This window comes from Paracoccidioides lutzii (assembly GCF_000150705.2).
Source record: "Paracoccidioides lutzii Pb01 unplaced genomic scaffold supercont2.9, whole genome shotgun sequence".
Lineage (NCBI taxonomy): Eukaryota > Fungi > Ascomycota > Eurotiomycetes > Onygenales > Ajellomycetaceae > Paracoccidioides > Paracoccidioides lutzii.
This window is the reverse complement of record NW_015440955.1, coordinates 510,978-538,301: the sequence shown is the minus strand read 5'-3', so window position 1 is coordinate 538,301 and position 27,324 is coordinate 510,978. Positions and strand designations below refer to the sequence as shown.

Here is a 27,324-nt window from a genome sequence, read left to right as displayed (position 1 = left end):
GACAAAAGATATTCTAGAAAGGGTTAGAGCAGAATGAGATGAGCAAAGAAAGCAAGTAGATGAACTTGACCAGCAAGTGAATAGCCTGATAGAGGAATAAAATGCTTTACAGTAGATGATGAACTCTTTAACCTCTCAAATCAGATTGATGAGCAATCAACAGATATAGTAATCAGTCAAACTTGATGATTCTAAACACCTCATCAATGGAAAAAAACTGATATTTGAAAACTGACTCTTCTGAATAAAATGCAAGCTAATTGTCAACACTGACCATTTTTTGATTGAAGAAAGTCATATAGTCTATATCAAAAACTGAACTGATAGTAAAGCTACCAGACACTTAGTCTCAAGAATAAAGGAAGATTATTCTAAGAAGTTTAAAATAGCTGAGGAAGTGTTCAAGTATCTACAAGAGATATATAAGGATGTTAATAAGCTTGAGAATGAAAAGACAGAATATCAACATCTAATAATGAGAAATGAAGATGACTACTACATATTTGTAACCAAATTCTTATATCTAGCTAGTGAAGCTCAGGTTCATAAGGAAGATTATAAAGCAGACTTTCTTTATAAGATTTTTTTTGATCTTCAACTTATGATTGCAGTAGCCTACATCAATTGCAGCATCTTTCAAAAGGTTTAAGATATCTGCACCTAGACTGTTCACTATTTTAAGAGCATACCAGGTCATCACAACTAAAGACTACTCAGTTATAAAGAAACTTCAATAACCTGAAACAGCTATGAAGAAACTCTTATATTTCAGAACTATGAATCAACTCTAATTATATCAACACAAACAACTGAGAATAAGATAAAGAATGAGAATTAGAAGAAGAATATAAAATACTTCAATTGCTGAAGCAAAGATCATATAGTTTGAAATTGCTCATACAAGCAAGAGATGAAACTGAAGAAAGTACATACTAAGGCTACTATCATCAAGTTGAGAAAATATTAAACCTGAGAAAAACCTCCTTCTCAAGTAAGATAGTTGCACTAGAAACTTTGAATGTAGACTAGTTAATAGGTGAAAACTCTTTTACTATATATATCAAAGTAGCTTTTAATGAATATACTATTTCTACAAGAGCACTAGTAGATTCTGAAGCAAACTGCTGTATTCTTATTGACATAAGCTTTATATGCAAGTATGTCAAAGCCTTAGAGGTAACCTCTGAGAAACTGATAAAAGATCATCAGATTGTAGAATTCAATAAACAAAGAAGAAATCTAATCACAGAAATCATGTCCTTGCATCTGTGGATAAATGACTGAAGATTCCTCAATACACTGATGCTAATGACAGACTTGAAGAGCATTAACATAATTCTAAAATGATTCTGACTGGTAAAGTAGAAAACATAGCTAGACATGAAGAATCAATACATAGTTTGATCAAGTATATAGACAATTGAAAATGAGATATCAGAAGGATGCAATATAATGATGTTAAGAAAGATTCTAAAGAGATCAGTGGTGAGGTCAGATTATCAACAAATTACTGACTACTGTGATAGACTTATCAATAAATCAGTCAAATAGCAAAAAATGACATTCATTGAGAATGTGATCTTTTATCATCATAAAAAAAGCAAGAAGTTAGAGGTCTTTATTTCAAGCCTCTGTGAAATAGATAGAATCATTAAGAAAAAAAAAATCATTGTTAATGCAGAATTGAAGAATAAATAGATAATTAATAAACAGCTATCAGCAGACTACAAGGAATTTTATGATATTTTCTCAAAGACTACCTCTGATCAATTATTACTCTTTCAAAAGAGTATAAACTATAAAATTGAAATTGAGAAGAGAGCTGATTTGAATAAAGCTATTGATTATATATCACTATATAGAATAAGCTTGAAGGAACTTGAAATTGTCAAGCAGTATTTTGAGATCAATCTAGAAAAAGGCTTTATCTCACCTGTGACTTCTCCATTTGCTTCTTCAATTCTTATAGCTCATACTGCAGGTAAGTTGAGGTTTTGTATAAACTACTGCTGGCTTAATGCAATCTCAAAGAATAATTGATACTCAATTCTACTAGTTGATGAGCTCATGAAGTGGTTAAATGAAGTCAAGTTCTTTATCAAATTGAATATTTGTTAAAGCTTTCATCAAATATGTATGCACTCTGAGACTGAAGATCTGACTGCCTTCAGAACACATTATAAAATCTACAAGTATAAGATCATGATAAGATCATGTCCTTTGGTTTAAGCAATAGCTCAGTGATCTTTTAATGCTTTATGAATACTACCTTCTTTGACTACTTGAATTAATTTATGACTGCCTTTGTGAATGACCTATTTATCTACAGTAAAACTTTGAAAGAATATAAGAAGCATGTCAAGAAGATGTTGACTAAATTACAAGAAGCTAGACTACAGGTAAGTATCTCAAAATATGAGTTTTATGTTCAACAGACAAAGTACTTGAGTTTTATTATCACTGATCAAGAGATTAAAATAGACTCAGAAAAAATTACTATGATATCAAAATGAGCAGTGTATAGTACAGTCAAAGGAGTTCAATCTTTCTTGAGATTCTGCAACTTCTATAGATGTTTTGTCAAAGACTATAGTTGTATTATGAAACTACTATTTAAGCTTATCTGGAAGAATCAACCTTTTGAGTGAAATGAGACCTGTCAGTATACTTTTGATTAAATAAAGAGAGCTCTGTCTGAAGCTCCTGTGCTCTGTTATTATAACTCAAATTGAGAGACTCAGGTGAAGACTGATGTCTTAGATGATGCTATAGCTGATGTTTTATTTCAATTATATGAGGATGAGCAGTGGCATTCAGCTGTTTTCTATTCTGCTTCAATAAGTGAAGCAGAGAGAAACTATGAAATTCATGATAAGGAGATGCTAGTAATTATAAAGGTACTGATAAAATGACATACTGAGCTGAAAGACCTTCAGAAAATAGAGAGATTCAATATTTTAACTAATTATAAGGCTCTTTAGTACTTCATGATAACTAAGAATCTCAATGCTAGATAAGTATGATGAGCAGAATTCCTCTTCAGATTCTACTTTCTAATTCAATATCAGCTAAGGTGTCAGAATACACTAGCAGATACACTGAGTCAGCCAGAGGTTCAGAAAGATAGCAAAAGCACTCAGATACAACTATTTCTCAAGTCAAAAAGATTAAACCTAAAGATCATCAAGAAATCTGTTAAAGTCAAAGCTTTAAATGCAGATATACACATTATTGATAAAGTTAAAGCAAGAAACAAAGAAGCAAAATCACTGAGACCAGGATGTGAGAAAGCATAATAGAGAGAATAGTACTGAGAGTTGATAGATGAACTTTTATATTTTGAAGAGTGTTTAATAATATTAATTAAGAAAGATTCTACTCTCTGAGTATGTCTTCTAAAAGAGATTCATGAGCAGTCATCTACAGCACATCCTGAGAAGAGAAAGCTACACTTGCTAGTGAAGGCAAGATACTACTGAAATAGCTGAATTAAGGATGTTAATCAGTATGTGAAAAATTACCTAGTGTGCTGAAGAATGAAGATTTCTCATGATAAAACTTCAGAACTACTGAAGTTATTATCAATTCCCAGCAGAGCCTAGCAGCACATTTCAATAGACTTCATGAATGACTCTATGACAAAAAGAGGCCATAATATAATATTGATAATTGTTTATTGATTAAGCAAGAAGTCTATATCAATTTCTATTACAAGAAAGACAGATGTTAAAGAGCTAGTGAGACTGTTCTTGAAGTACTACTATGAATATTATAAAGTATCAGATTTAATTATATCAGACTGTGAGTCACAATTTATCTCAGACTTCTGAAGTAAGTTCATTAAATGATTAGAAGTCAAGCTGAAACTTTCATCAGCTTATCATGTACAAACAGATGATTAGACTGAGATTGTAAATTAATACCTGGCAATCAAGCTCTATTTATATATAAATTACTGTCAAGACAACTGAGATGAATAGCTGTCAATGATGAACTAAATAATTAGAGTTTTGATGAATGAATCAACTGAGATGACATTTTTCCTAATAGCTTATGAATATAAATCTCAAATATTCTTTGATTAGAAGTCACTGCCTAAGATACTACCTAGAGAAGAGAAGCTTAAATGAGAAGATGCCAGGCAACATGTCATTCAAATGAAGAAAATCTGAAAGCTAGCAGTGGACAATGTGAAAAGGACACAAGAAATCATGAAATTACAGGCCAATAAGTACTGCTATGAGCTAAACTTTAGGATAAAAGATAAGATCTTCTTGTCATTCAAGAACTATAGAATTCAGTACCTCAGCAGGAAGCTCACAGAGCAAAATAAAGACTTCTTTGAGATCATTGAGAGAATAGACAACAGCTACAGACTAAGACTATCAAATAGCATAAAAACCCACCTAATATTCTCTCCTGATAAGCTATAAAAGGCTATGAATGATCCTCTACCAGGACAGCTAAATGAGGCACTAGAACCAATTAAGATATAAGAAGAAAATGAGTAGAAAGTTGAGAACATTTTAAAAAGCTGTATTTCCTGTGAGAAGCTTTAATACTAGGTAAAATGACTAGAATTTGATAAAGATTCAATATGGTATCCAGTACAAAATCTAAAGAGATCACCACATCTGATTCAACAATTCTACATTGCAAATTCAATAAAAGCAGGACCCTCAAAACAATTAAGTAAATAGCTAAAGGCTTGGGAAAAGAATGACTATCTAGCAAATAAAGTGGAAGATAACCTACTAGCATGAAGGCATGCCTAGGTTTTAAAGAAAAATAATATGATAGTGTAGAACAGGCTTATATCCAACCTTGTCAACAGCATAATCACCACAGACCGAGGCGATTGGTCATCATACAGACCAAGGCGATCAGCCATCATACGGGCCAAGGTGATCAGTAAACAACAATTGCCTAGGTAATGGCAAACAACCTCACAATTACCCCATATATGAATAACACATAAATATGGCAATCACATGACAATGGTACTAGAGAAAAAGGGCTATATAAACAGAGCCTTCCTTGAACCCATCTTTTAGAAATCATCTTAGTATTCGCTCAGATAGCTTATCTAATTGGCAATCAAACACCAGTTCACCTATGCCTAGCTAAAGCCGTGACAAGTAGAGGCTTTATTTCTTTATATGGTTGATATTTTTGATGATGAAGATGTTGTTCTAAGATGATATAAAAAGTAACTGACTTGCTTATATAGCTGACTCACTTATTGATTATATTATTATATTAACTAATATAATCAATGGTGAGTAAATCATATAAGTAAGTGAATTACTTCCCACTCTTTGTATAATGAAAATGTTTTCAAAGTTTCAACTATAAAGAAAAATTAGTAAATTATATTATAAATTATTTTCTATACACTTAGAGCATGTACAGACAGTATGCTCAATAATCTCACAGACACTATACTATAATGCTGCATGTTTTTGTAATCATGACTCAGTAGTCTCAACTATTCTCTGCTCTCATTCATTGACTTTTCATATATGATTCAAGTCTTCTTCAATTTTCAAAGCACTTTTTTGAGCTATATATGTACAGTCTCTTTCTTATTTTCTCTTTTATTTAGTATTTTGAGCTTTTAATTCTCTATTTTCAGCTGCTAAAATAGTAGCACTGTGTATTATCATTTGACATTTATTGATCAGCTAACTTAGAGTATAATTAATTGAACTGAGTGAGCTCTGCATATAGTACTTGATATATTTATTAAGATTCTCAGCCTGCTATTTCAATTAACATACATTATGTGGTATGACTATTACTCAGAAGGCCTAGAAGCTATGAGAGATCTCTGAGAAAGTAAAAATATATATTATGATATTAAGCTATGAGAGAACTTGCTTAGAATTATACAGATTTAGCTCAACAGCTTTAAAGCTACTTTTAATATTATTCTCAATTAGAGTCTGCATCTAAGCTGTAAAATAGAGACTTAAAAACTTCTTCTTGTCAATATAATTGATCTCAAGCTACATTTAATTTTCTATCTGCTGTCTGTATATAGTTTTCAAAGATGAGAAGCAGTCAATATCCAATGACTGAAAAAGATGAAAGAAATATGATGATATGTAGAGAATAATGATTTGATTTTCAATGCAAAATTGATCAAATTCAGCTGAGATATAATTTCAATATTAGTCTAGAATCAACAGTCAATATCTACTTTTTGTATAGAGTAGAGTTTTTTTATTAAACATCTCTTTTAGTCAGTACAAGCTGAGCTAATCAGTGATTCAGTCATTCTCATTTATTTTAATCACTCAATTATATGATAGCTCATCTGTCTCATATCAGTAGAATTAATATATATTTTCTTTGAGAATAATCATTGTATGTAAAACTCAGTCAGTTGCATTGACTTCAGTAATAACAGTTACTCATTTCTGATCTTTAGATTATACAAGCTTGAAATTCTCAACTTTTTCAGATTCAGTCATCATTCTGACAATCTCAATTATATTTATCTGAAATTTTATCTTATTAAAGTTATAGATATTATCTTTCAGAATCTTATACTTCACAATAGTATTTTATATAAGTTTAAATCACTTATGAATAATCTTAAAATTCTCACATAAGGCTCACTGATGATTATACTTGCATGAGAATTTGAATTTTAAATTATCATGATATTTAACAAAGTTTTGTATTCAGTATTCACTTACTGTGAGTGAGAGATTAAATTCTCAATTGATAAAAAGAAGATTGATCATTTCTTATATAGCTGCAACTCAGAGAAACTGATCTTATTTATTTATAATCAGAATTTATTAAATAAGAGATTTTTTCTCTATAAAATTAAGTTTCTGATTTTTTAAGAATATGTCAATATGTATTATATAATTATGTATGTGATGAATTAAAGTTGCATAATAGACTTCATATAGCTTTGCTACAGCTCATATACTTGAAATTTGATCATTTTTAAATGTTTGAATGACTAAAAGAAGTCTTTTTTCTTGAGTAAAGACTTTATTTTTTTTATATAATTGATATTTTTGATATAGAGCATTTCTCATTATATGAAGAGTAAGAAGTAATTCACTCACTTATATGATTTACTCACTTATTAATTATATTAACTAAGCTAGTCAGTCTATATTTTGATCAGACTCTTTTTTAATCATTCTATTCAAATTTAACTCAATACTTTTATCACGCGTTTTCTCAACCACATTATTAAAATGAAGTCTAATAATAAAGATAGAGAATTTAAAAAATGATATTTTGAATGAGTTGCTGCTAAAGTACATAATATTTCACAAAGTATATTAATGAGCAGAAATTGTCAAGACTTCAATCTAGACGCAGATGAAATAGATATTTAATTGTCAGCTAGATAAGCTATCTGAATGAAATACTAAGATGATTCTTAGAAGATAAAAAAGATTCTATTTATATAACTCTTTTTCTTAGTGCTGTTTTCTATATTTACGTGTTATTCATATACAGAGTAATTGTAAAGTTGGTTGCTATGTCAATATCTAAGTAGTTGTGATTACTGATCGCCTCAGCCCGTGGCCTTACATTGTTAATAAGGCTGGACAAAGTCTATTTATTTTACACCATCATATTACCTTTCTCTTAAAGTATAGGTATGCCCTCATGCCAGTAGATTATTATCTGTCTTATCTACTAGATAGTCATTCTTTTCTCAAGTCTTTAGTCATTTATTTAATTACTTCAGAGGTTCTGCTTTTATTGAATTTATAGCATAGAATTCTTGAATTAGATGAAATGATTCTTTTAGATTTAAAGCTGAATATCATGTTGAATAATTATCAAATTCTAGTTATTTATCTGATATTAAAGCTTTTCATGAGATATATGACTTACTAGAATATTTTTAACCTCTTATTTATTTTTATTTTATATTTTAACTGATTCTGATATTTTATTTAATTATTTTAATAAAGAGTCATTCATAGCTTTCTGTAATTTGTCAGAAGAAAATATTAAGTAAATCTTCATATTGTTTAATAGACTTAGTCTATAGCTGTTATTAATCTTCTCAATAATTTTAAAAAAACTCTTATTTTATTTTATAAGTTTTTTACTGGGATATTAAATTTTATAATTTTTGAATAATAAAAAGATCTTTTTTCTACTTCAAAGTTTGACTTCTAACAGTACTTATTAATTTATAATTTTATGATTTTTTATATTTTTTTTATATTATCAGCTAGTAGTTTTCAGATTTTCTTCATTTGAATGATATGTTATTAAGTATCTTCTCATTTAAGCTTCTCTTCTTTAGATAGTATTCTCAATAGTAACTTTCAATCAAAGAACTATATATAAGTAGTAAAAAAAGATGTTATTTTAGTTAATTCATTTATCATAGCTTCAGCTGCATAATTTATCATTAATAATTACTCATCTTAGTTGTTCTGATAGTAGTTAATATATAGATAGAGCTTGATTGTCAGATATTGATTGACAATTTCAATCTGATCATTTATTTATATGTGATAAACTAATAAAAGCTTCAGCTTAACTCTTAATCATCTGATGAACTTAACTTAGAAGTCTGAAATAAATTATAATTTATAATCTGATATAATTAAATCTAATACTTTATAATATTTATAGTAGTATTTTAAGAATAATTTTATTAGCTCTTTGATATCTATTTTTCTTGTAATAGAAATAGATATAGAGTTCTTACTTAGTCAATAGATATTTATTAATATTATATTATAATCTCTTTTTATCATAAAGTTATTTATAAAGTTCATTGAAATATATTATTAAACTCTACTGAGAATTGATAACAGCTTTAATAGCTTTAAAGTTTTATTATAGAAGATCTTCATTTATCAGCATATTATATAATTATTTATATACTAATCAATATTATTAATTTAGTCATTTCAGTAATATTTTATCTTCATTAGCAAGTATAGCTTTTTTTTTTCAGAATACACTGTTAATAACTGCTTATAAATCTTTTATAAAAGATATATCTGAAGAAGAGAATCTTTTTCAATTAGTATCACTAAGTGATCTTTAAAATATAAAAGTTTATTTATTAACTTTTAGTATTATTTTCTCTATTGTACTTTTTTATATCATAATTTCAATAATTTTACCTATATATTTCTTGTTTTGACTTTATCATAAACATATATACCTGCATCTATAGTTTTAATCTCAATAAATTTCTTTATGATCTTTGAGTTCAATCTCTATAACTTGAAAAATAGTTACATCTGAGTGCTTTTATTATCTTTTTAAACTTTCAGCTAATTCAATGTGTCTGTTAGTATATTCTGATATTTAGACTAATATCAAATTAAAAAGTAGAATCAGAAGAAAAACTTTACTCAGTGCATTTATTAAGCATTGAGATTTTTAATTATTATAAAGTACTTAAGAGCTCAATAATTAGTTAAAATTTTGAATTTCTTTATTCTTTGAAGATTTTTCAGCTCAGTATATTATTCTGTTAATGCTTTCACAATTACTAATATATTATTATTATAAATTTTATAGTTTTTCTTTACTTCAATTATTGAAACTGAGTAAAAGATAACTGAATGTTACTGCTCATTTTTATATAATTAAGATAGAACATCAGCTATAACATCATCTGAAGTATTCATTTTCATCTGAATCTCTCAATTTAAATTATAATAACAGAGTACTGAGACTTCAGATAAAGCCTTCTTCATTTGATCAAAGATATACTGATAGATCTTATTTGATTCAAAAGATTAATTCTTTCAGATGAGTTTAAATAGTAAATTTATAATTTGACTGTATTCTTTGATAAAATATTGATAAAAGTTGTAGAATTTCAAGAAGAATTAAATTCTTTTAACTGAACTAGACACAGCTCATTATAATATTACTGTAATCTTTTTTAGATTCACTTTAATTTTTTAATCAGTGATAATAAAACTCAAGTACTTTATCTATTGAATATGAAACTTGTATTTTGAGATGCTTGTCTGTAGTTCAGCTTCTCACAATCTAGTCAATATCTTCTTGATATACTTCTAGTATTCTTTTAAGATTTTACTATAGATAAATACATTATTTATAAAAGCAGTTATAAATTGATTCAAGTTGTTAAAGAAAATAGTATTTATAAAATATTAAAAAATTGCTAAGTAATTGCTTAAATCAAAGAGTATGATTTTATACTTATAGATTTCATAATGTGTTTTAAAAGTAATTAGATCTTCAGTCTTATAGTATATGCATATTCAATGAAAGCTTTGATAAATATTTAATTTGATAAATAATTTAGTCTCATTTAATCACTTCATGAGCTTATCAATTAGAAGAATTAAATATCAATTTTTTTTTTAAGATTGTGATAAGTTAATAATAATTTACACAGAATCTCAGCTTGCTTACTATATGAACTATAAGAATTAAAAATATAAATAAAAAAATCACTGATAAAATAAAACTCTTTTTTAAATTAATTTTAAAATACTATTTAATCATCTTAAACTTTTCTATGTTTATTTAGTATAATGATACATGATTAATAGCTTTATTTAAATCAACTTCTTTCTTAAACTCAATTTTATAGTTTATTTTCTTTTGAAAAAGTGATAATTAATCAGAGACAGTTTTTGAAAAAATATCACAGAATTTCTTATAGTTCTTTGACAGTTGTTCATTAATTATCTCTTTATTTTTCAGTTATACATTAATAATAATCTTTTTTTTCTTAATGATTTTATCTATTTCATAGAGACTTGAAGTAAAGATCTTTAATTTCTTATTTCTCTTATGATAATAAAAAATTACAGTCTCAATAAATATCATTTTTTACTACTTATTTAATTCATTTCTTCATTAAGTTCTCACAGATCTTTTAGTAATATTCTATTTAAATTTTATATTAATAAGTCTATCATGATGATCTGTATTTTGTTAATACTCTGACTTTACTACTGATCTCTTCAGATTCTTTTTTGAAATTATTATATTATATTCTTCTGATATTCTATTCTCAATTATCTGTATGCTTAGTTAAATTAGATGTTGATTTTTTATATCTAGTTAGATTTTCTACTTTATCAGTCAAAATCATTCTAGAATTATATCAATGCTTTTCAGATTCATCATTAATATCAATATGTTGAGAAATCTTTTTTCATCTACTTATAAATGCAGAGAAATGATTTCTGTAATTGAAGTTTCTCTCTGATTATTGAATTTTATAATTTGATAATCTTCTATCAGTTTCTTAGAGTTTAATTCTAAAACTTTAATATATATGTATGCAAAGCTTGCATTAATAAGAATATAGCAATTCGCTTCAGAATCTACTAGTAGTTTTATAGAAATAGTATATTCATTAAAACTACTTTAATATATATAATAAAAGAATTTTTACTCATCAACTAATTTATATTCAAAGTTTCTAATGTAATTATTTTATCTGAGAAGAAGACTTCTCTTAAACTTAATCTTTTTTTAACTTAATAATAGCAGTCTTAGTATTCATTTCATTCAGTTTTATCTCTTACTTATATAAACAATTTCACACTATATGATCTTTACTTTGACAATTAAAATATTTTATATTTTTTTTTAATTCTTATTTTTCAGTCTATTCTCAGTTATATATACTAGTATAATTGAAGTCAATTTATAATTTCAAGTTAGAGAAGTTCTCTCATAGCTGTTTTGAGTTGTAAAAATTTCTTCATAATTGAGCAGTCATTAGTTGTTTTGACTATATATATTTTTAAGATAGTGAGCAGTTCTAGTGTAGATTTTTTAAATCTCATAAAAGATATTGCAATTAATACAGACTATTACAATTATACATTGAAGATCAAAGAAAATTTTATAAAAAAAATTTGCTTTATAATCTTTTTTATAAATTTGAGCTTCACTAGTCAGATGCAAAAACTTGGTTATAAATATATAATACTTATCTTCATTTCTTATTATTAATCATAAGTATTTTATCTTTATATTTTCAAGTTTATTAACATTCTCATATATTTTTTGTAGATATTTAAACACTTTTTCAGTTGTTTTAAATTTCTCAGAATAATTTTTCTTTATTTTTGAAGCTAAGTATCTGACAGTTTCATCGTCAGTTTGATTTTCAATATAGATAATACAGTTTTCTTCAGTTGAAAAGTGATTTACATTGACAGCTAGTTTGTATTTTATTCAGAAAAGTTAATTTTTAAATATCAGTTCTTTCTCATTGATAAGATGCTTAGAGTTATTGAGTTTGACTAATCATTATATCTATTGAATGTTCATTAGTCTGATTTGAAAGACTAAAGAGTTCACTGTATAATATAAAATATTTTATTTCTCTATCAAGTTATTCACTTATTGATCAAGTTCATTTACTTGCTTTATCTACCTGTTTTATTCTACTTTAATTTTTTCTAGAATATTTCTTATCTCATTTATGAGACTAGTAATCTTTTAATATACTCAATATAAATTCTTTTCAATTATCTCAAGAAATTGTTTCTTTAATATAAAATTTCTTGACTTTATATTTCTTTTACTCAGAGTCATTATATTTCAATCTAATCTTCATAGACTGTTAAACTCTTTAACTATTTCTAACATATTAGTAATCTTTTCAGAGATTTAAAAACACAAATAAATAAGAATTTTTATAGATTTTTTATCTAAAAATCTACTTTAAAAAAATAAAAAAAGTATTTAATCTTAATATTATATCATAGCTTCAATATAAACACAAATAAACAAATATTTAATTGTCAACTAAATAAACTATCTAAGCAAATACTAAGATAATTTCTAAAAGATAAGTTTAGAAAAAACTCTGTTTATATAACTTTTATTCTTAGTGCAGTTACTAGATAATTATAGTATTTATATGTTATTTGTATGTACAATATTTATAAGATTGATTACTATATCATTGTTTAGACAGTTGCAATTACTGATCACCTCAGTCTGTATGATAACTGATCATTTCAGTCTGTAATAATTACACTATTAAGAAGATTGAATATAAGTCTGTTCTATATTATCACATATATCAATTTATTTTTTTTATTCTTTATAGTCTGCAATAATTACTTGCTTTTCTCTTTTAAAGCAAGTATATAGAAAAATAATTAAAAAGAAAATAAAATTTAATATTAATTATATTAATAAGAATAAATTCTTGATTATTTACTCTTATATTTATATAGTAACTTTGAATAAAAGAATATTCAGAGTGATTTTGAAGCTATAGAATTGATGTTATATAATTCATAATAAGTTCTATATATCTCAATATTTAGATGTATACTTCTACTTTTTCAAGAACATTTCACAGTTTTCAAGTCTTCTGTATCACTATCATATCTCATACTGTATAACAACTGAAGCTTCAGAGTGAGAAGATCAAGAAATATCTCAAGCATCATACAAAGTCTACTTAGTCCTACCAATCAAGCTCTAGATGAGCTAGTTAATATATGTTAGATTATCATGCATGATGCTGTCATTCTGACTAGAGAAAATGAGAAGCTAAAGACTGCAAATGCTAAACAAAAGAGGAAGTGTGAAAAATAATATACATACATAAGTCAGAGAGAGGGTTTTGACCATTCAATAAGAGGTAAATTGCATACAAAGAGGTAACTAATGAAATGTAAAGAGAGATGATAGAGCAGTCTGATGAGCAATCAATCACAAAAGCAAGCAGCACCACAGTGCAGTGGATGTGGTATTGTAGGACATACTATTCATACATGCTCCCAGCATACAGGGAATAATTTATAATGTAATTGGGTGAGGTAACTAGCTATATAGCTGTTACTTAATTTACTTTGGAATCCCAGTTGTTGTGGCAAATTGATCAACTAGGTGGTTCGATCGACCAGGTGGATTACGTTAGTTAACTTGAACAACAGATCTATTTGGATATCAACATGCAGATGAACATAAACTTTGTCTCTTTGTCAATGATTAATCAATTCATTATGACCCATTACCAGATTTCAAGTCATTCAAGTGTTTAGAAACATCCCTCTTATTTATTCTTGTGAAGATTTTCCAGTAATGTCATCCATGTCTCCCTCCACAGCGCTGGCCGCTCTTCACCAAATCGGCCCTGACACGCGTCTCTCAATTCTTAAAATCAGCGAACCTATCTCTTCTACAATAGATTCAGCCATCTCGTCCCAGTCGCCGTCAAAGCGTCGTTCTGATGTATCTACGGATGCCTTTGATAACCCCACGCCCGCGTCATTGGAAGCGGATTTAACCCACTACAAAGTAAGTACCTGGGCACCATACTCCGTGACCAGTTCTAGCTTGCGTCAGAAAGATTTGCGATCTGACAGCATATTATTATATCCTGCGGGACAGGAACTATTCTCAAAACTCCGCTTCTCGTACATCGAACAAGTCACGAAGGAGAAATTCCTGCGCGCAATTGTCGGTGACCCGCCTCTTGTTGTTGGACATCATGAAAATGTCGAACTCGAGGCGGAATTGGCGGAGGTGAAGGAGGAGCTGCGCAGGCGTAAGGAGGATGTCAGACTTATGATTGAAGAGATGGAGAGAATGGGGAGGGCACTTGCGACGCGTAAGACTATATTAATATCCATCCCCCCTCTCCCCCAAATAGCCCCTATGTGCTGATGTTATTTTTACTTTCTTTGAAGGGTACAAGAAAATTCAGCTCCAAACAGCACAACTATCTGATCTCCCCGCATCGATAGAAAGCCTTGAATCTACGATATCCACACTACGCGCGGCTGCATCGCAAGAGCCCTCTGCCTATCAATCAGATTCTACACTGCCCTCTTCCCAAACGCTGTCATTGCCAGCCACACTTGCGCTTCTGGCGGAGCGGGAGGCAGAATTGGCTGGCCTCGACCGTCAAATTACCTCCGTGAATTCGTCGCTGCCGCGTAGTATTAGGGAAGCTGAAGCCGTGGAGCGCGAATTGGCAAGATTGGAGAAGAAGAAGATTGAGGCTGTCGCACAGGCTAAGGAGGCGCAGAGAAGGAAACATGAAGGGGAGAGCGATGGACTAGAGGAGATGGGAAGGTGGTATAGAGGTGTAGAGAAAGGGTTGAAGGATTTGGTTGGAGTTAAGGGATCATGAGGGTTTATTTTTTGGTTACAGTGGATGGCCTTTTGTAAGGAGTTTTGGGTTGACTACTTGTGGGATTACCGCTCAGGAGGCGCTTTACGGATGGAAGCGGGGGATACCATGGAGGAATGTTCAGTACTATACGGAAATGATTTATGGTTTTCATTTCGTAAAATCCTCTCACGTTATTTTGTAATTTTGCTTGATACATCAAGGTATGCCAGCTAGCAATAAGTGCCTCACCCATGGCTCCTTCATCGCCAATTCTGTGCACAGATCTACTCTTCGTCCTCTTCCTCCTCGTCCTCACCACCTTTCTCAGCAGCCTTACTTTTCTTTCTCCGGACACGACCAGGGCGTCCTCCACCAAAGGGAGAGGTAAGGGCAAAGTCGATATGTTTCTGGGAGTCAAGACGGACAACGAAAGAGGGAACGTTGACAATTTGCTTTCCAACACTAGTAACGAAATTTGTTAGAAACTAGTTAACTAAGCTCTACAATGTAATTCAGAAAATATACGTACCGGATATGTCGCTGCTTGATGAGGACACGGGCGTGGTGAATGGACTTGGCCAAACCGAGCTGGTAAACCTGGGTCTGGAGACGGCGTTCCAAGAAGTCTTCGACCGTAAGGGCCAAGACGTAATCGAGCTTCATACGGGATTCGTCGAGCACACCGACACGGACAAGACGGCGAATCAAGGCATTACCCTCAAAAAGGCGCTTCGGGTCTTTTTCATCAAGGGTGAGGAGCTCACTATAAAACACAGCACGTATTAATGAAAGGCCCAAGCAATTTGAATTGTACAACAGAAAATCCGTTCGTACCGAGCAGCACGTCGAATCTTGGACAAGGTAAGCTGGACACGCCAGACTTCACGCTTGTTGCGGAGACCATATGTGCCGACAATTTTCAACTCCGAGTCACTATTCGAGGTATCAAGTTAGGAGATCTGACACAACGACATAAGCAGAGACAAGCTACTGCTCAGTGGCCGGAGGATACTAACAGACGAGCCGAGCCGTATGCTAAAACAAGGAAAACGCAATTGTCAGAATGTTGATATTTTGGTATGGTTTCTTTTGATTTCTTTTCCAGTGTTTCAGGGCAAATTGGTACTTACGACGACGAGGGACCTTATAGGTCTTGGAATAGGAGCGCCTGGAAACGCCGCATACACAATTAGAATCACCGGTTATCCAGCAAGAGAGAAAGAAATACATCAAAACTTACGGGGCCATGGATGAGAATACGGCAGCGCAATCCGGAGGGTCGAGGGTTGCTGGGAGAGGAGTTGTCGCTGTTATTGTCAAGGTCGAAATAATTAAAATGGCTTTAATTTGGGCGGTTGATGAGGCTCGCTTAGGTCATCGTGGGCTATTTCCCGTTTGGGCCAGAATTAGGGCTGAACCCGCACAACGAACCGCCTAAGCGAAAACCCAACGACGAACAGCTTTTCCTCACGCTGGGTCAGTATAAGGATAGACCGCTGAGTTATAACATCCTCGACGTCGACAATCACCCTCTGACTACCACACAGACGCCCAAGATGGGTCACTCACACGGTCTGAGATCCGGCACCCGGGTTCGTTTTGCCCTATTAATCCCTTGCGATTGAAGCCCGACTAATCCAGAAGTGATATCTCTGTAGTATGCCTTCTCCCGCGACTACAAGAAGAAGGGTGTTATTCCTCTCTCCACTTTTTTGAGAGTCTACCGGTACGTAAATGCACACTCTGGCTATTAGGATGGAGGGTATTAAGGACAGCAGAGAAGTGGGAGTTAACGAGGGTATATAATATAGGGTTGGCGACATCGTGGATATCAAAGTCAATGGCGCAGTTCAACAGGGGTCAGTAAGAACTATTTCCTAAGTTGAGGGGAGCAAGATCTATGCGAAATTGATTAACGATGAAACATCCAAACTGCCCCAAAGCTGGATGAAACGCTGAGATGTGATATGATAGTATGCCATTCAAGATCTACCACGGCAAAACTGGTGTTGTGTACAACGTGACCAAGTCCGCTGTCGGCGTCATCATCTACAAGCGCGTCGGAAACAGATATATCGAGAAGCGCGTCAACGTCCGTATCGAGCACGTCTCCCACTCCCGATCCAGAGAAGAGTTCCTCCGCCGTGTCAAGGAGAACGCCGTCAAGAAACGGAAGGCTAAGGAGGAGGGTATCCATGTTCATTTGAAGAGACAGCCAGTCGGGCCCCGGGAAGCGAGAACGGTTAGCACGGAAGGAAACCTCCCAGAGACGATCACACCTGTGCCATACGAGACGACTATTTAAAGAAACTAAAAATATTGTATCGGGTTTGGGGTTTGATTTCTATTTTTCCCTTAACGATTTCTGAATGCCACGGTGAAATACTATCTGTATTGCACTGGGCGACGTAGCAGAGCACAGGCTCTGTGCTTTGTGTCAGTGTAGCATAAATTCCCGGCAATGAGGAAATTAATTTCTTTTCAACCAATGGAAAGTCATTTCAGTTTGTTCATATTCACTTTAGCCGAGGATGTGCCCACTTCACTATGGAGGCATCATTCTCAGTCGCAGATTGGAAAGGATGACAGGTTTTGGGGCCAACAAATACATCCGGAAAAAATATGATCTCGTGCCTGGCTCGTCGAGTTCAAGGCTGCGCCGTCATTGATTCGACTGCACGATAAGAGAGGAATCGTATTCCAGCCAAATGTGAATAGCTTATTCAAGTCGTTCACGTTGATAATAGTCAACCCAGATTTAACATTGCAATCGTAGAGAAGGAATCACCACACCATAATGTAAGTTGAGGACCGTTGGAGATGGGGATTTAATTGGCCGCCAGGTGAACAGGAATCCACTGACACAACTTCGTGATCTTTCCATTGAAACGGTCCAACCATCCATTACTAAGGTATCCAACGGGTGCCTGGACCGGGTACTTTAATATCACGTGGTTCACTCTCCAAACAAACCAAAAGGAAAAGGGAAAAAAAAAAAAAAAAAGAAAAATTGTAATGCTAAAAACTTCCAAAGGTTTTGGGTATGGGCAAACCGCAAAATAACTCTTGTACTTCGAACGATGATAATTCCTCAGATCGTGTTTTTAATATCCTCTCTACCTACCTGCGTCATTTATTTAATGGCGTAGTTCTGAACGTGAGATCCTTGCTTGCGTACTTATATTTCTTCATCATACCATGACTTTCTCTCCGCATTCTCACGACGCTGCCAGGCGCAATCCCCTTGGAAATGGAAAACCAGGTTCGCGAACGTCTTTCTTGCTAGACAATGCGGAAACTGATGATGTGGAAGTTGCTCCTCAACACACAGAGAAGGCTGATGCAAAATCATGGGCTCACTTCGTCGCCGGAGGGTTCGTACTATGCATATGCTCTTACTCCCGGTTGCGTCTACAAGCTGTCAGGTTATCCAGTGACAACAATACAACATTACTAACTCAGCCTGAAACAGCGTTGGTGGAATGACCGCAGCAACTCTTACCTGTCCCCTCGATGTTCTAAAAACCCGTCTTCAGTCCGACTTCTACCAATCTCAACTTCGGGCACTGCGCCAGGCGCATCCGTTTCCGCAGTCAACATCCATCCTAACCCTTCCGCGAAGCGCCATGCTCCATTTCACCGAAACCTTTCAGATGCTCAGATCGATACATGTTCATGAAGGCTGGAGAGGTCTGTTCAAAGGCCTGGGTCCTAATCTAATAGGCGTCGTTCCAGCAAGGGCTATCAACTTCTACGCCTACGGAAACGGAAAGCGTTTACTGAGCGAGTATTTGGGATATGACACCGCCACTTCGCCAGTAGGGGTTCATTTGAGCGCTGCGGCCATGGCTGGCATTGCGACGGGGACCGCCACAAATCCCATCTGGCTAGTGAAGACTCGCCTGCAACTTGACAAATCGACTGCTTCGAATCTCCCTGGTCGAGGTCGCCAATATAAAAACAGTTGGGACTGCATTAGGCAGACCGTGCGCCATGAGGGAATTCGCGGGTTCTATCGGGGGTTGTCCGCATCATATCTTGGAGTCACAGAAAGCACACTTCAGTGGGTATTGTATGAGCAGATGAAACGGGTGCTGGCAGAGACCGAGGGGCGCCTTCATGCGGATTCAAACTACGTCTCCAATTCGGTTGATAACGCCATGCTCTGGGGAGGAAAAGTTGTTGCTGCAGGACTTGCCAAGTTCATTGCTGCTAGTGTCACGTACCCCCATGAAGTTGTGCGCACAAGGTTGCGGTTGGCACCCACGGTGTCAGTTTCCGGTGGCAAGCCGCAAATGAAATATTCCGGTCTACTTCAATGTTTCCGACTAGTGTTTAAGGAAGAAGGAATGGCTGGCCTCTATGGGGGTCTAACTCCTCACCTCCTCAGAGTTGTGCCAAGCGCTGCTATCATGTTTGGAATGTGAGTGACAATAACACTCCCACCAACTACTCGCGTTTCTCAAGTCTTTTGATTCTCTCCTGTTTCTCCCCATACCATGTAGGTTCCTGACATCCCATCCAGGTACGAAATGATTCTCCGACTCTGTGGCGCGACAGCGTAGTCGGACTCCCTGTCTATAGTTGACTCTTCTTACCCGATTAACATCATCTTTCCACTGAAACATCGTCCTTATTACATAACAGAAGTCAGCATACAATTCCTGACTTGTACGGCCTTTGACTAACTATCCATCCTCACTTAAACGTTTACGGTTTTTCCAAGGCGCTCAGTGTTATCATAGATATACGAGGAATCCACCATGCATTCCTTTTTTCCACTCGGGATTTTAGATATACAAAAAAGGGTACTCGCGCTTATCCTTCCTCTCGTTTTCCTTTTCGCACACGCTGTGCTGTATTTTGGGTAGTTTCCCCTTCTTTCCTTGAGCAAACAGGGATTTAGAACACGGTTTTAGATCTGATGCATTATTTACGGGAACAAGTGAAAAATGGCGTTTTTGGAGAGCCCTGGGATATTGTCGCATGCGTTGCCTATTTTGACTTTCCTCATCCTTAAGTTGGACATTCAAGTCAGTTGGGATGATGGATTTTTATTTTTTGTTGCTTCCTTGTGAATTGTTCCTTTTTCCCCTCCCAAGCACTTATTGGTGACATCTCTACCTGTGAAGCTCTTCTGTATACTATTGTGCATATCATTTCATGCAAGTTTTTTTTTACTTTTCTCGCACGTTATTTATATCATTTTACTTTTATGCCATTCCGTCATGAGCATTGACCTCGAACTGATACTCCGAACTTAACCAGGTACCTAATTTGAAGATTTGCCATGCTTTGAGCCTTGTAGAATTTTCTGCATGCCATGCTTATCGCAAAATGTTTATGGTACAGCGATTAGCTATTAATGACATTGTTGGGTCTGTCAAGCAGATCAGATTCACCTAATTGGATCAACGAAACGATCCGTTTGATCACTAGTTCCGCCAGATGTCTGTAACCAGCCGTTCGGTTGAGATGGACAAATTTTATTTACAGACCTCGATACGTTTAGAGCGCGGCACTGCACCTGAGTATCTCTTCATAACCAACTCTTTGTCTATCCTAGCAAACTCAGGCCACGTCATATCCTAAGAAAGCCTTTGCGACGGAAGTACTATCAACCTTTCCCCGTGAAAAACACCCTGACCCCCCCCCCCCCCCCCCCCCCCCACCCAAGTTAATCAGCTCCTGGACAGCACCCAGCATACACGTAGAGAGCCTCACTATGATACCGGCAAGTCATATTAGCCACATCTTCAGCTCCTTGCGTAAATCCATCGTCAACCTATGGCATTGTTCCTAGAGGTGCGGACACCTCTTCCGACTCCTTGCCTCTGGGTTCTTTGGACTCCAACAAGGCGGAGACGTACATACATACGTACCTTGAACGGTGGGTGAAGGGATCTTGCACGCATGGCACCTCACCGCAGTACCGGGACCTGCTCCGAAATGGAAGGATTGTGGATGAAGAAACCAGAATTTCAAACCCTACGAACTGGTAATCTTATTTTCATCTGTTCATGGCGACGTTCGTCGCCCTTTTCAGGCTCCTTAACTAGTTTTCTAATTGGTTCATTCGAGGGAAAGACCAGGATAAACTTTCGTCCCAATAGATTTAAATCATCCCCACGCATTAATTATTTCAGGGTGTCAGTTGGAGGGTGTTATCCGCACCAACTCTCAAGCTACTCTCCTATGAAACGAAAATTGAAACGCAAGGGATAAACATGACCAAGGCCCCATTTTTAAAAATTTGGAAATTGTTAAGTTCAGTTTCAACACAATTGTCACGCGCACTCGTTATCGTTGCATTCTTTTGATCTCGACTCCTGGGGCGGCAGGAAGTCGGGTTTTCCATCCGGGCGGCTGAATCAGGGCCGGGTTCCCAGCCAAAATGCCACGACGGGTTTCACTACCGGCAGCCCGATTCACCAATTCAGCCCCGATGTGAGTTTAACGGTTGTTGATTATTTGCAGGCCTGGGAGCCAATTGGGAGAGCTGGAGAGGGATTCCGTTAAGTGAAGATCATTTGGCACCCAAACAACTGTCAACGAGGAGCTTGTTAAGGTTACGGGGAAGCGGATCCGGCCAAGCTAGTTAAGACCCAAGGGATGGGGGTCCCTGCCATCAGAGATTCTTGGTTAAGTCAGTTGTCGATGTGCCCTGTCCCTTAGGCCCTCGTAAGCCTGACCTGAACACATTTATTTAGCACCCTAAGCAGGTTTGGGCTTAATGACCCCTATGTGGGTTTTCATTTTAGTGACTTGTGGGAACGCAGGTTGAACATCTAACGTGTATTGTGTGTTCCTGCCGCAATCCTCGCATGTCCTTACACAGTATGCGGCACGATGTCGATGTGGACGAGTTCCGAATAAAATTTACATGTAACTCTATGTACTGTACATTGATAACTCCGTTCCCAGTGGAAAGCCTCCCGCATTTTTTTTTTTTTTTTTTTGTTGTTGTTGTTGTTTAATGAACTGAACTCTAACACTATAACTACGATAGGTATTCTCTAAAAGATTGCCTTTCCTCCCAAGACAGCCCGTGCAGGCATTGCATTTTTTTTTATAGGGGCGGTTTTAAGAAAGTTTGAAAGCCCAGGTCAAGACGACTTTACATGTTGCACAAAATTTTAGGTTTGCTCCAGATGGTCGCCGTGCAGAGATAAATGAGGCATTGATTGATGGATTGAGGATGTAACGCGTCATGAGGAAAATTAATTATTGGTGTTGATGGTTTAAAACTCTCATTTCCCTTTCTTGCTGCATCAGGAGGCAGCAATTCTGTGGCTGGATAAGATTTGACTGTAGACCGGTTCACGTTGAGGCGTAAAGTGGATGAGACCTCTGACAGTGCAGCTGTTCGGCCACCAGAATCAGTTTCCGGTAGTTCGCTCACTAGTCCAACGCTCGGCGGTGAGAATTTTTGTTGTTTCATGTTATTTCCAAGCAGAGCGCGAAAAGCGTCAACCAATAAAACACCCACACAAAGAAAACCTCCAGGAGGAACCAACACTGGAGCACGAACGGAAGTAGTAACTATGAAATGAACGTTTATAAATATTTAATGCCACCCTTTCTGGCGCAGCGCTTGACCGGCAGAAGCGCAATTTAGTGAGCGGCGAAAAACGATTTAGCGTCCAATGACACTCCCTCCTTCATAATAGTATTATGGTTTGGATTTCTGGAAGGGTTGAGGTTTAATCTTTCCCCGGTTTTGTGGGCCAGTACCTGGCAAGACCAGCAGCAGCGCGGCATGCCAACTTGAGAACTGACAAATCATAAGTGAAGGATGCGGTAATCCGATATAGAAAACCTGATGAGGCTATGCGTTCATGAACAATTCATGCCCACGACTTTCAGTTTATTTTAGCGGCTTTTTGTTATTCTTCTCATTTTCACAGATGTAACTACATTATACACTTAACTACAGAAGGAACTTACGTAGTTAACTAGTTAGATAACGTAATTCCCATCCGAGTTGGACATTTAATTCAGCATATACAGAATATCTAGATTTTAATTGTAATTATTAACAACGGAAAAAGAAAGAAAATTTCATTTAAAATTAAAATATACTAGGATTTGGACATTTTCTTCTTGTATGTTAATAGTTCTGCAGTTCCTACATTTCTATGAAGTACACAATTGTGATTATGTCGTGTCCAACTCAGTTGGGAATTACGTCTCCGTATCTACTAACTAACTAGGTAACTAAAACCAAATGTTGCATTTTATTTTGCTATATCAAAATAAATTGTCGGGGAATCGGGGACAGAATTGATAGGGCCTAGGGAAAGCCAAATACGTTAATAGCATTATTTGGCTGGTTGAAATACCTGGTTTCTCCAAGTTGAATGCATTGAATGCTCAGATGAGCTTGGATTTGTTTACCAATCAAAGCGTTTGTCGTCGATGTAAGAATAAGCTCGGAAGCTTAAAGTTAAACTCCCGCCAATGATGTCATTTTCACTGGATCCTGCTTATCTGATTGGTGGTTTAGAGTCCCAGGGATTGGAACCTGATTGGTCCATCCACGGAAGCCCCATGTCCCGGAGAGAGCACCCCGCAACCCGTGGGCGGTGTTAAAACGCCTTATATGAGGAAACAATGCACCACCCTTTAGCCGTAGATGATAACCCGAGGAAGAATGAAACTTCCCATTCCTTTCCTGTCTCAATATGCACGTACCATGCATTCTCTGACAAAGTGCAGCGTCCTGTCTTACCTTTCAAACTAGAGTGAAGGATATGATAACTGTATATGCTGAAATTTTCCAAACCAAGATAGAGACTGAAATATAAAATGACATGAAAAGAAAGAAGAACCTTAGCCGTTGGCAGAAGCCTCTTATTTTCCTCTGCGGAATTGGAATGCAATGAGCAGAGAAGACATGCTGTATTCCAGCAAACCAAACACCAAAGTAAAGCTCTATTTCACTTTAGCACCTCCCGAAGAGATTTTAAAAAGTAGAAATGGAAAGGAAATTGGTCCCGTGGCCTGCAAAACATATCCTTGCGAATATCATGAGTAACTCTTTAGACAGGTAGCAGGGCTCGTATTTCGCCTTTAAGGCCAGGCGGTAGCCGCCTGAGGCGTCAATCCCAAAAGCCAAGCTCCAGTTTTCGGTGGTCATTGGGATGCGTCTCCCGAAACAGGTGCCTTTGCTTGGATTGTTCAGTCCTACAAGGTCGTATTTGGGAATACTGGGGCCAATGGGGACATTGACCGGTGACTAAATGTAAATGACTATATGCGTATGCATATGTATAATTCATGCATGTGTTGCGGAGGCATATCTCGCTGACGATGTAGCAGCTTCATCGCTACACTCTGCAGACACGATTCTTGAACTGGTCCACAAACCGCAAATTAGGTATACTTGGTCTTTATGGATATCCCTGCCCTTGACCTTTGTTGAAAACTTAAAAAGGAAAAAGAAAATATGGTTTGTCTGACCGATTTCTGTGCTACCTCCAGATTTGATGCGTATATTTAGTTAAGACCGGTCGTTTCGACGCCAACTGTCGTTATTAGTAAATTCGTACAAAACTTGGAAAACACGTTTGTGGAGTAGCTAGCTCCTACGTATGTGGATTTTGTTTTTTAAAAAGAAGTTAAAATAAAAATAAAAATAAAGGTCTTTTTTTATGAGGAACCCAGAGACTGTCCTGCCACCTGCATCTGCATAACTTGCACATTCAGCCTGTAACTACTGTTTGATGCCCGTACTTCTCAACCACCTGGTACACTGGCAAATACATACTGACTGTACAGGTACATACATACATTTGCAGCACACCAAAAGTAGATAGAAAGAATCGAATATAAATTGACAGCTTGTCCGCGAGTTCTTGCCGACATTCTCTCCTGCAGCAGTATTGTTTCTCCCCGAAGCCTCTATTAGAGAGAGACATAAAATTCGAAGAGTCTTATCCCTATGCCTCCTCTGCTAAACCAACAATTTCATCCAAACACACTACTTGCGAATGCGGGACCCTTCAATAGACTCCCACCATTTCTACAACTTATAGTTACTGAACATTACAAGCTACCTTTTTTTCCTTCGCCATCATTCATCGAGTTTCTCCCTCTCAAATCATCTTAGACATTCTATACTTGTTAAAAAATAGATTTGGTGTATCTCTCTCAACAAATGAGTAAAAGATCTTCATACGCGCCCAACAATAAGAAGGAAGAGAATAGAAGCGCAAAACCACCTTCTCAACAAGTTTTGAAGTAAGATATCTATATTATTTCTTTTCTTTCCTCTTTGTCATATCTGTCTTGATGTCATGTTACTGCGTGCACAATGTACCGTGCATGCATCGAGTCCTTCCAACGCCATTCCAAGTCCCCATCAGCGTCAATCAACGTCAACCCTGTCAAAGATGACGGGCCCCAATTCGTGAAAAGAGAATTTACCAGACCATGTGAGCTCAGATCATTGCAGAAAAGCCCAACGCTAATCACTTTTTGCTACTCTATGTGCTAGCCTCCCTGCTGAAGAAAATCCGCCGCGGTCGTTCATGTTAGACCGATATCTTGACCAAACTCGCAAAGAGGATCATTGGCACGGGCTTCCGTTTCAGAAGCCGGAGAAGTCTTTGACAAAGCTGTAAAATCCCTCCGGTCGACTGGTGGCCCGCTGTCCCACAGCTTTTAGGGAACAAGGCCTTTAAGAGATAATTAATCAAGGTCACCTCTCTCGTTGGCAAGTATCGATAACCCGGTTAGTCAAAGAAATTGGCTAATCGACAACTCTCGATCTTATTATGTTGTGGCTTTATCTTTCTTTCTTCTCTTTTTCTGTTGATAAGCCTATTGGAAAAAATATGGGAGCTCACCTCCGCATCGACTTGTTTTGTTCTATTATATCGGGTTCCAACTTTTATCATCGTCGTCATCCTGTCTTACTGTTTGCGGTTAAAGGTCAGGTTAGTTAGGTTTCACGAAAACTGCACAATCACTGAGGCAAAACCCACACAAAACCTTTCCTTATTTTCGTCTTTGTTTGAGGTGTATTTTCAATCTGATTAACCCTGCTTCTTTTCATCAATTTCGAATGATTTACTTTCTTTGAATCAACATTATCGTGCATAATTACCTCTTATTAAGAGAATGCTTTTCACTCCCTCAGCAAATTGTTCTTTATTTTCACATTTTCCATCAAGGATTACTGCTTCTTTGGCTTAAGATTTTGGCAGCTCGCAAGACGTCTACATTCTACAGTGTTACCGGCAAATTCGCCAAAACCTAAGTTTTATTCTTGAATCTCTTTTTGTTTGCTTCTGGTTTATCAATTACCCGGTAATTAGCTGAGATAAGGAGAATCAGTGAAATTGATTGGTTTTCAAAAGAGCATTCTGATGCATCTTCAGGAAATCTATGAGATGGAGCATTCATGTAAGGGTAGGTTGTTCAACAAAGAAATCTATCGGGAGGAATGATGGATTGCAATTCAACTCGAGTTGTGATAGACAAGCACACTTCTTAGAAGCCCATTCTTACGCTGGAATCTATTCCGTATAATCCAAAATATTACAAGAGCACAACAGCCGCCTGAAGTCCCAACCTAAAACAAACCATTTTCAAGTCATTTCAAATCGCATAAAAACCCCGTTGCGTAGCAAATTGGAGATGAGAGCTTCCAATGTTGGTAAGTTTTGCTTATTTTTCATCCCACGTGGCATCCATGTGGCAGTGGATCAACTGTAACTTACCCAGAATGCAGAGTTGTTAATAACGAATGAAATTTCCGAGTCGACAAGAAGACGGTCTGCTCAGTCTTCTGGTATTTATTTTGCTGATCTCATACAGATATCGCTATCAAAAGTTAGGACATTCCACACGAAAGTATGTACACCAAATCTAGATTGTAACCATGGGAATATTATGTCTGGAATTTTAGATATGAGAAAATGGATTCCTGGGCCTGAACGAAACTAAAAATTTAGGTGAAGTGACCTTAAAGTTTAACTTAAGATTAACTATCAATAGTGAGTTGAATCCTAAGATTTAGTTGAAAAAATACCAAAGCCGGATTTCCATACTCTGCAATTTCGGAAGCGGAGATGAGCATCACGTCTCTAGTGATAAAGACCTGAAGCCCTTCTGAACTACATAGTAGTACTTGACTGTTTCATAGACGTGGGTTGATGAATTTCACCAATAGTTACCTCTATTCGCTGATTGGAAGGGGTGGGGGGAATGAGATGTGGAATCAG

The 27,324-nt window shown here is 35.5% G+C and overlaps 5 protein-coding genes across 5 annotated transcripts; 4 read left to right on the top strand and 1 right to left on the bottom strand.

Moving 5' to 3' along the window:
• Positions 1-14,058: 14,058 nt before the first annotated feature.
• PAAG_03829 (hypothetical protein) lies at positions 14,059-15,112 on the top strand (the record flags this gene model as incomplete). The annotated part of the gene is made up of 3 exons (XM_002794190.2): positions 14,059-14,274; positions 14,368-14,587; positions 14,667-15,112. The coding sequence occupies 3 exons, from the start codon at positions 14,059-14,061 to the stop codon at positions 15,110-15,112; spliced, it is 882 nt and encodes a 293-aa protein (XP_002794236.2).
• A 266-nt stretch (positions 15,113-15,378) lies between these two features.
• Positions 15,379-16,068, bottom strand: PAAG_03828 (40S ribosomal protein S9; the record flags this gene model as incomplete). Its single annotated transcript, XM_015845079.1, has 4 exons — positions 15,379-15,556; positions 15,624-15,857; positions 15,929-16,027; positions 16,064-16,068. The coding sequence occupies 4 exons, from the start codon at positions 16,066-16,068 to the stop codon at positions 15,379-15,381; spliced, it is 516 nt and encodes a 171-aa protein (XP_015702168.1).
• Positions 16,069-16,650: 582 nt separating this feature from the next.
• On the top strand, positions 16,651-17,399 carry PAAG_03827 (60S ribosomal protein L21; the record flags this gene model as incomplete). The annotated part of the gene is made up of 4 exons (XM_002794188.2): positions 16,651-16,686; positions 16,753-16,820; positions 16,906-16,953; positions 17,069-17,399. The coding sequence occupies 4 exons, from the start codon at positions 16,651-16,653 to the stop codon at positions 17,397-17,399; spliced, it is 483 nt and encodes a 160-aa protein (XP_002794234.1).
• Positions 17,400-18,292: 893 nt separating this feature from the next.
• PAAG_03826 (mitochondrial carrier protein RIM2) lies at positions 18,293-19,659 on the top strand (the record flags this gene model as incomplete). Its single annotated transcript, XM_002794187.1, has 3 exons — positions 18,293-18,468; positions 18,567-19,517; positions 19,620-19,659. 3 exons carry the CDS (start codon positions 18,293-18,295, stop codon positions 19,657-19,659), a joined length of 1,167 nt encoding a protein of 388 aa, XP_002794233.1.
• A 5,594-nt stretch (positions 19,660-25,253) lies between these two features.
• On the top strand, positions 25,254-25,509 carry PAAG_11760 (hypothetical protein; the record flags this gene model as incomplete). Its single annotated transcript, XM_015847348.1, has 2 exons — positions 25,254-25,336; positions 25,431-25,509. 2 exons carry the CDS (start codon positions 25,254-25,256, stop codon positions 25,507-25,509), a joined length of 162 nt encoding a protein of 53 aa, XP_015703039.1.
• Between the last annotated feature and the right edge of the window lie 1,815 nt (positions 25,510-27,324).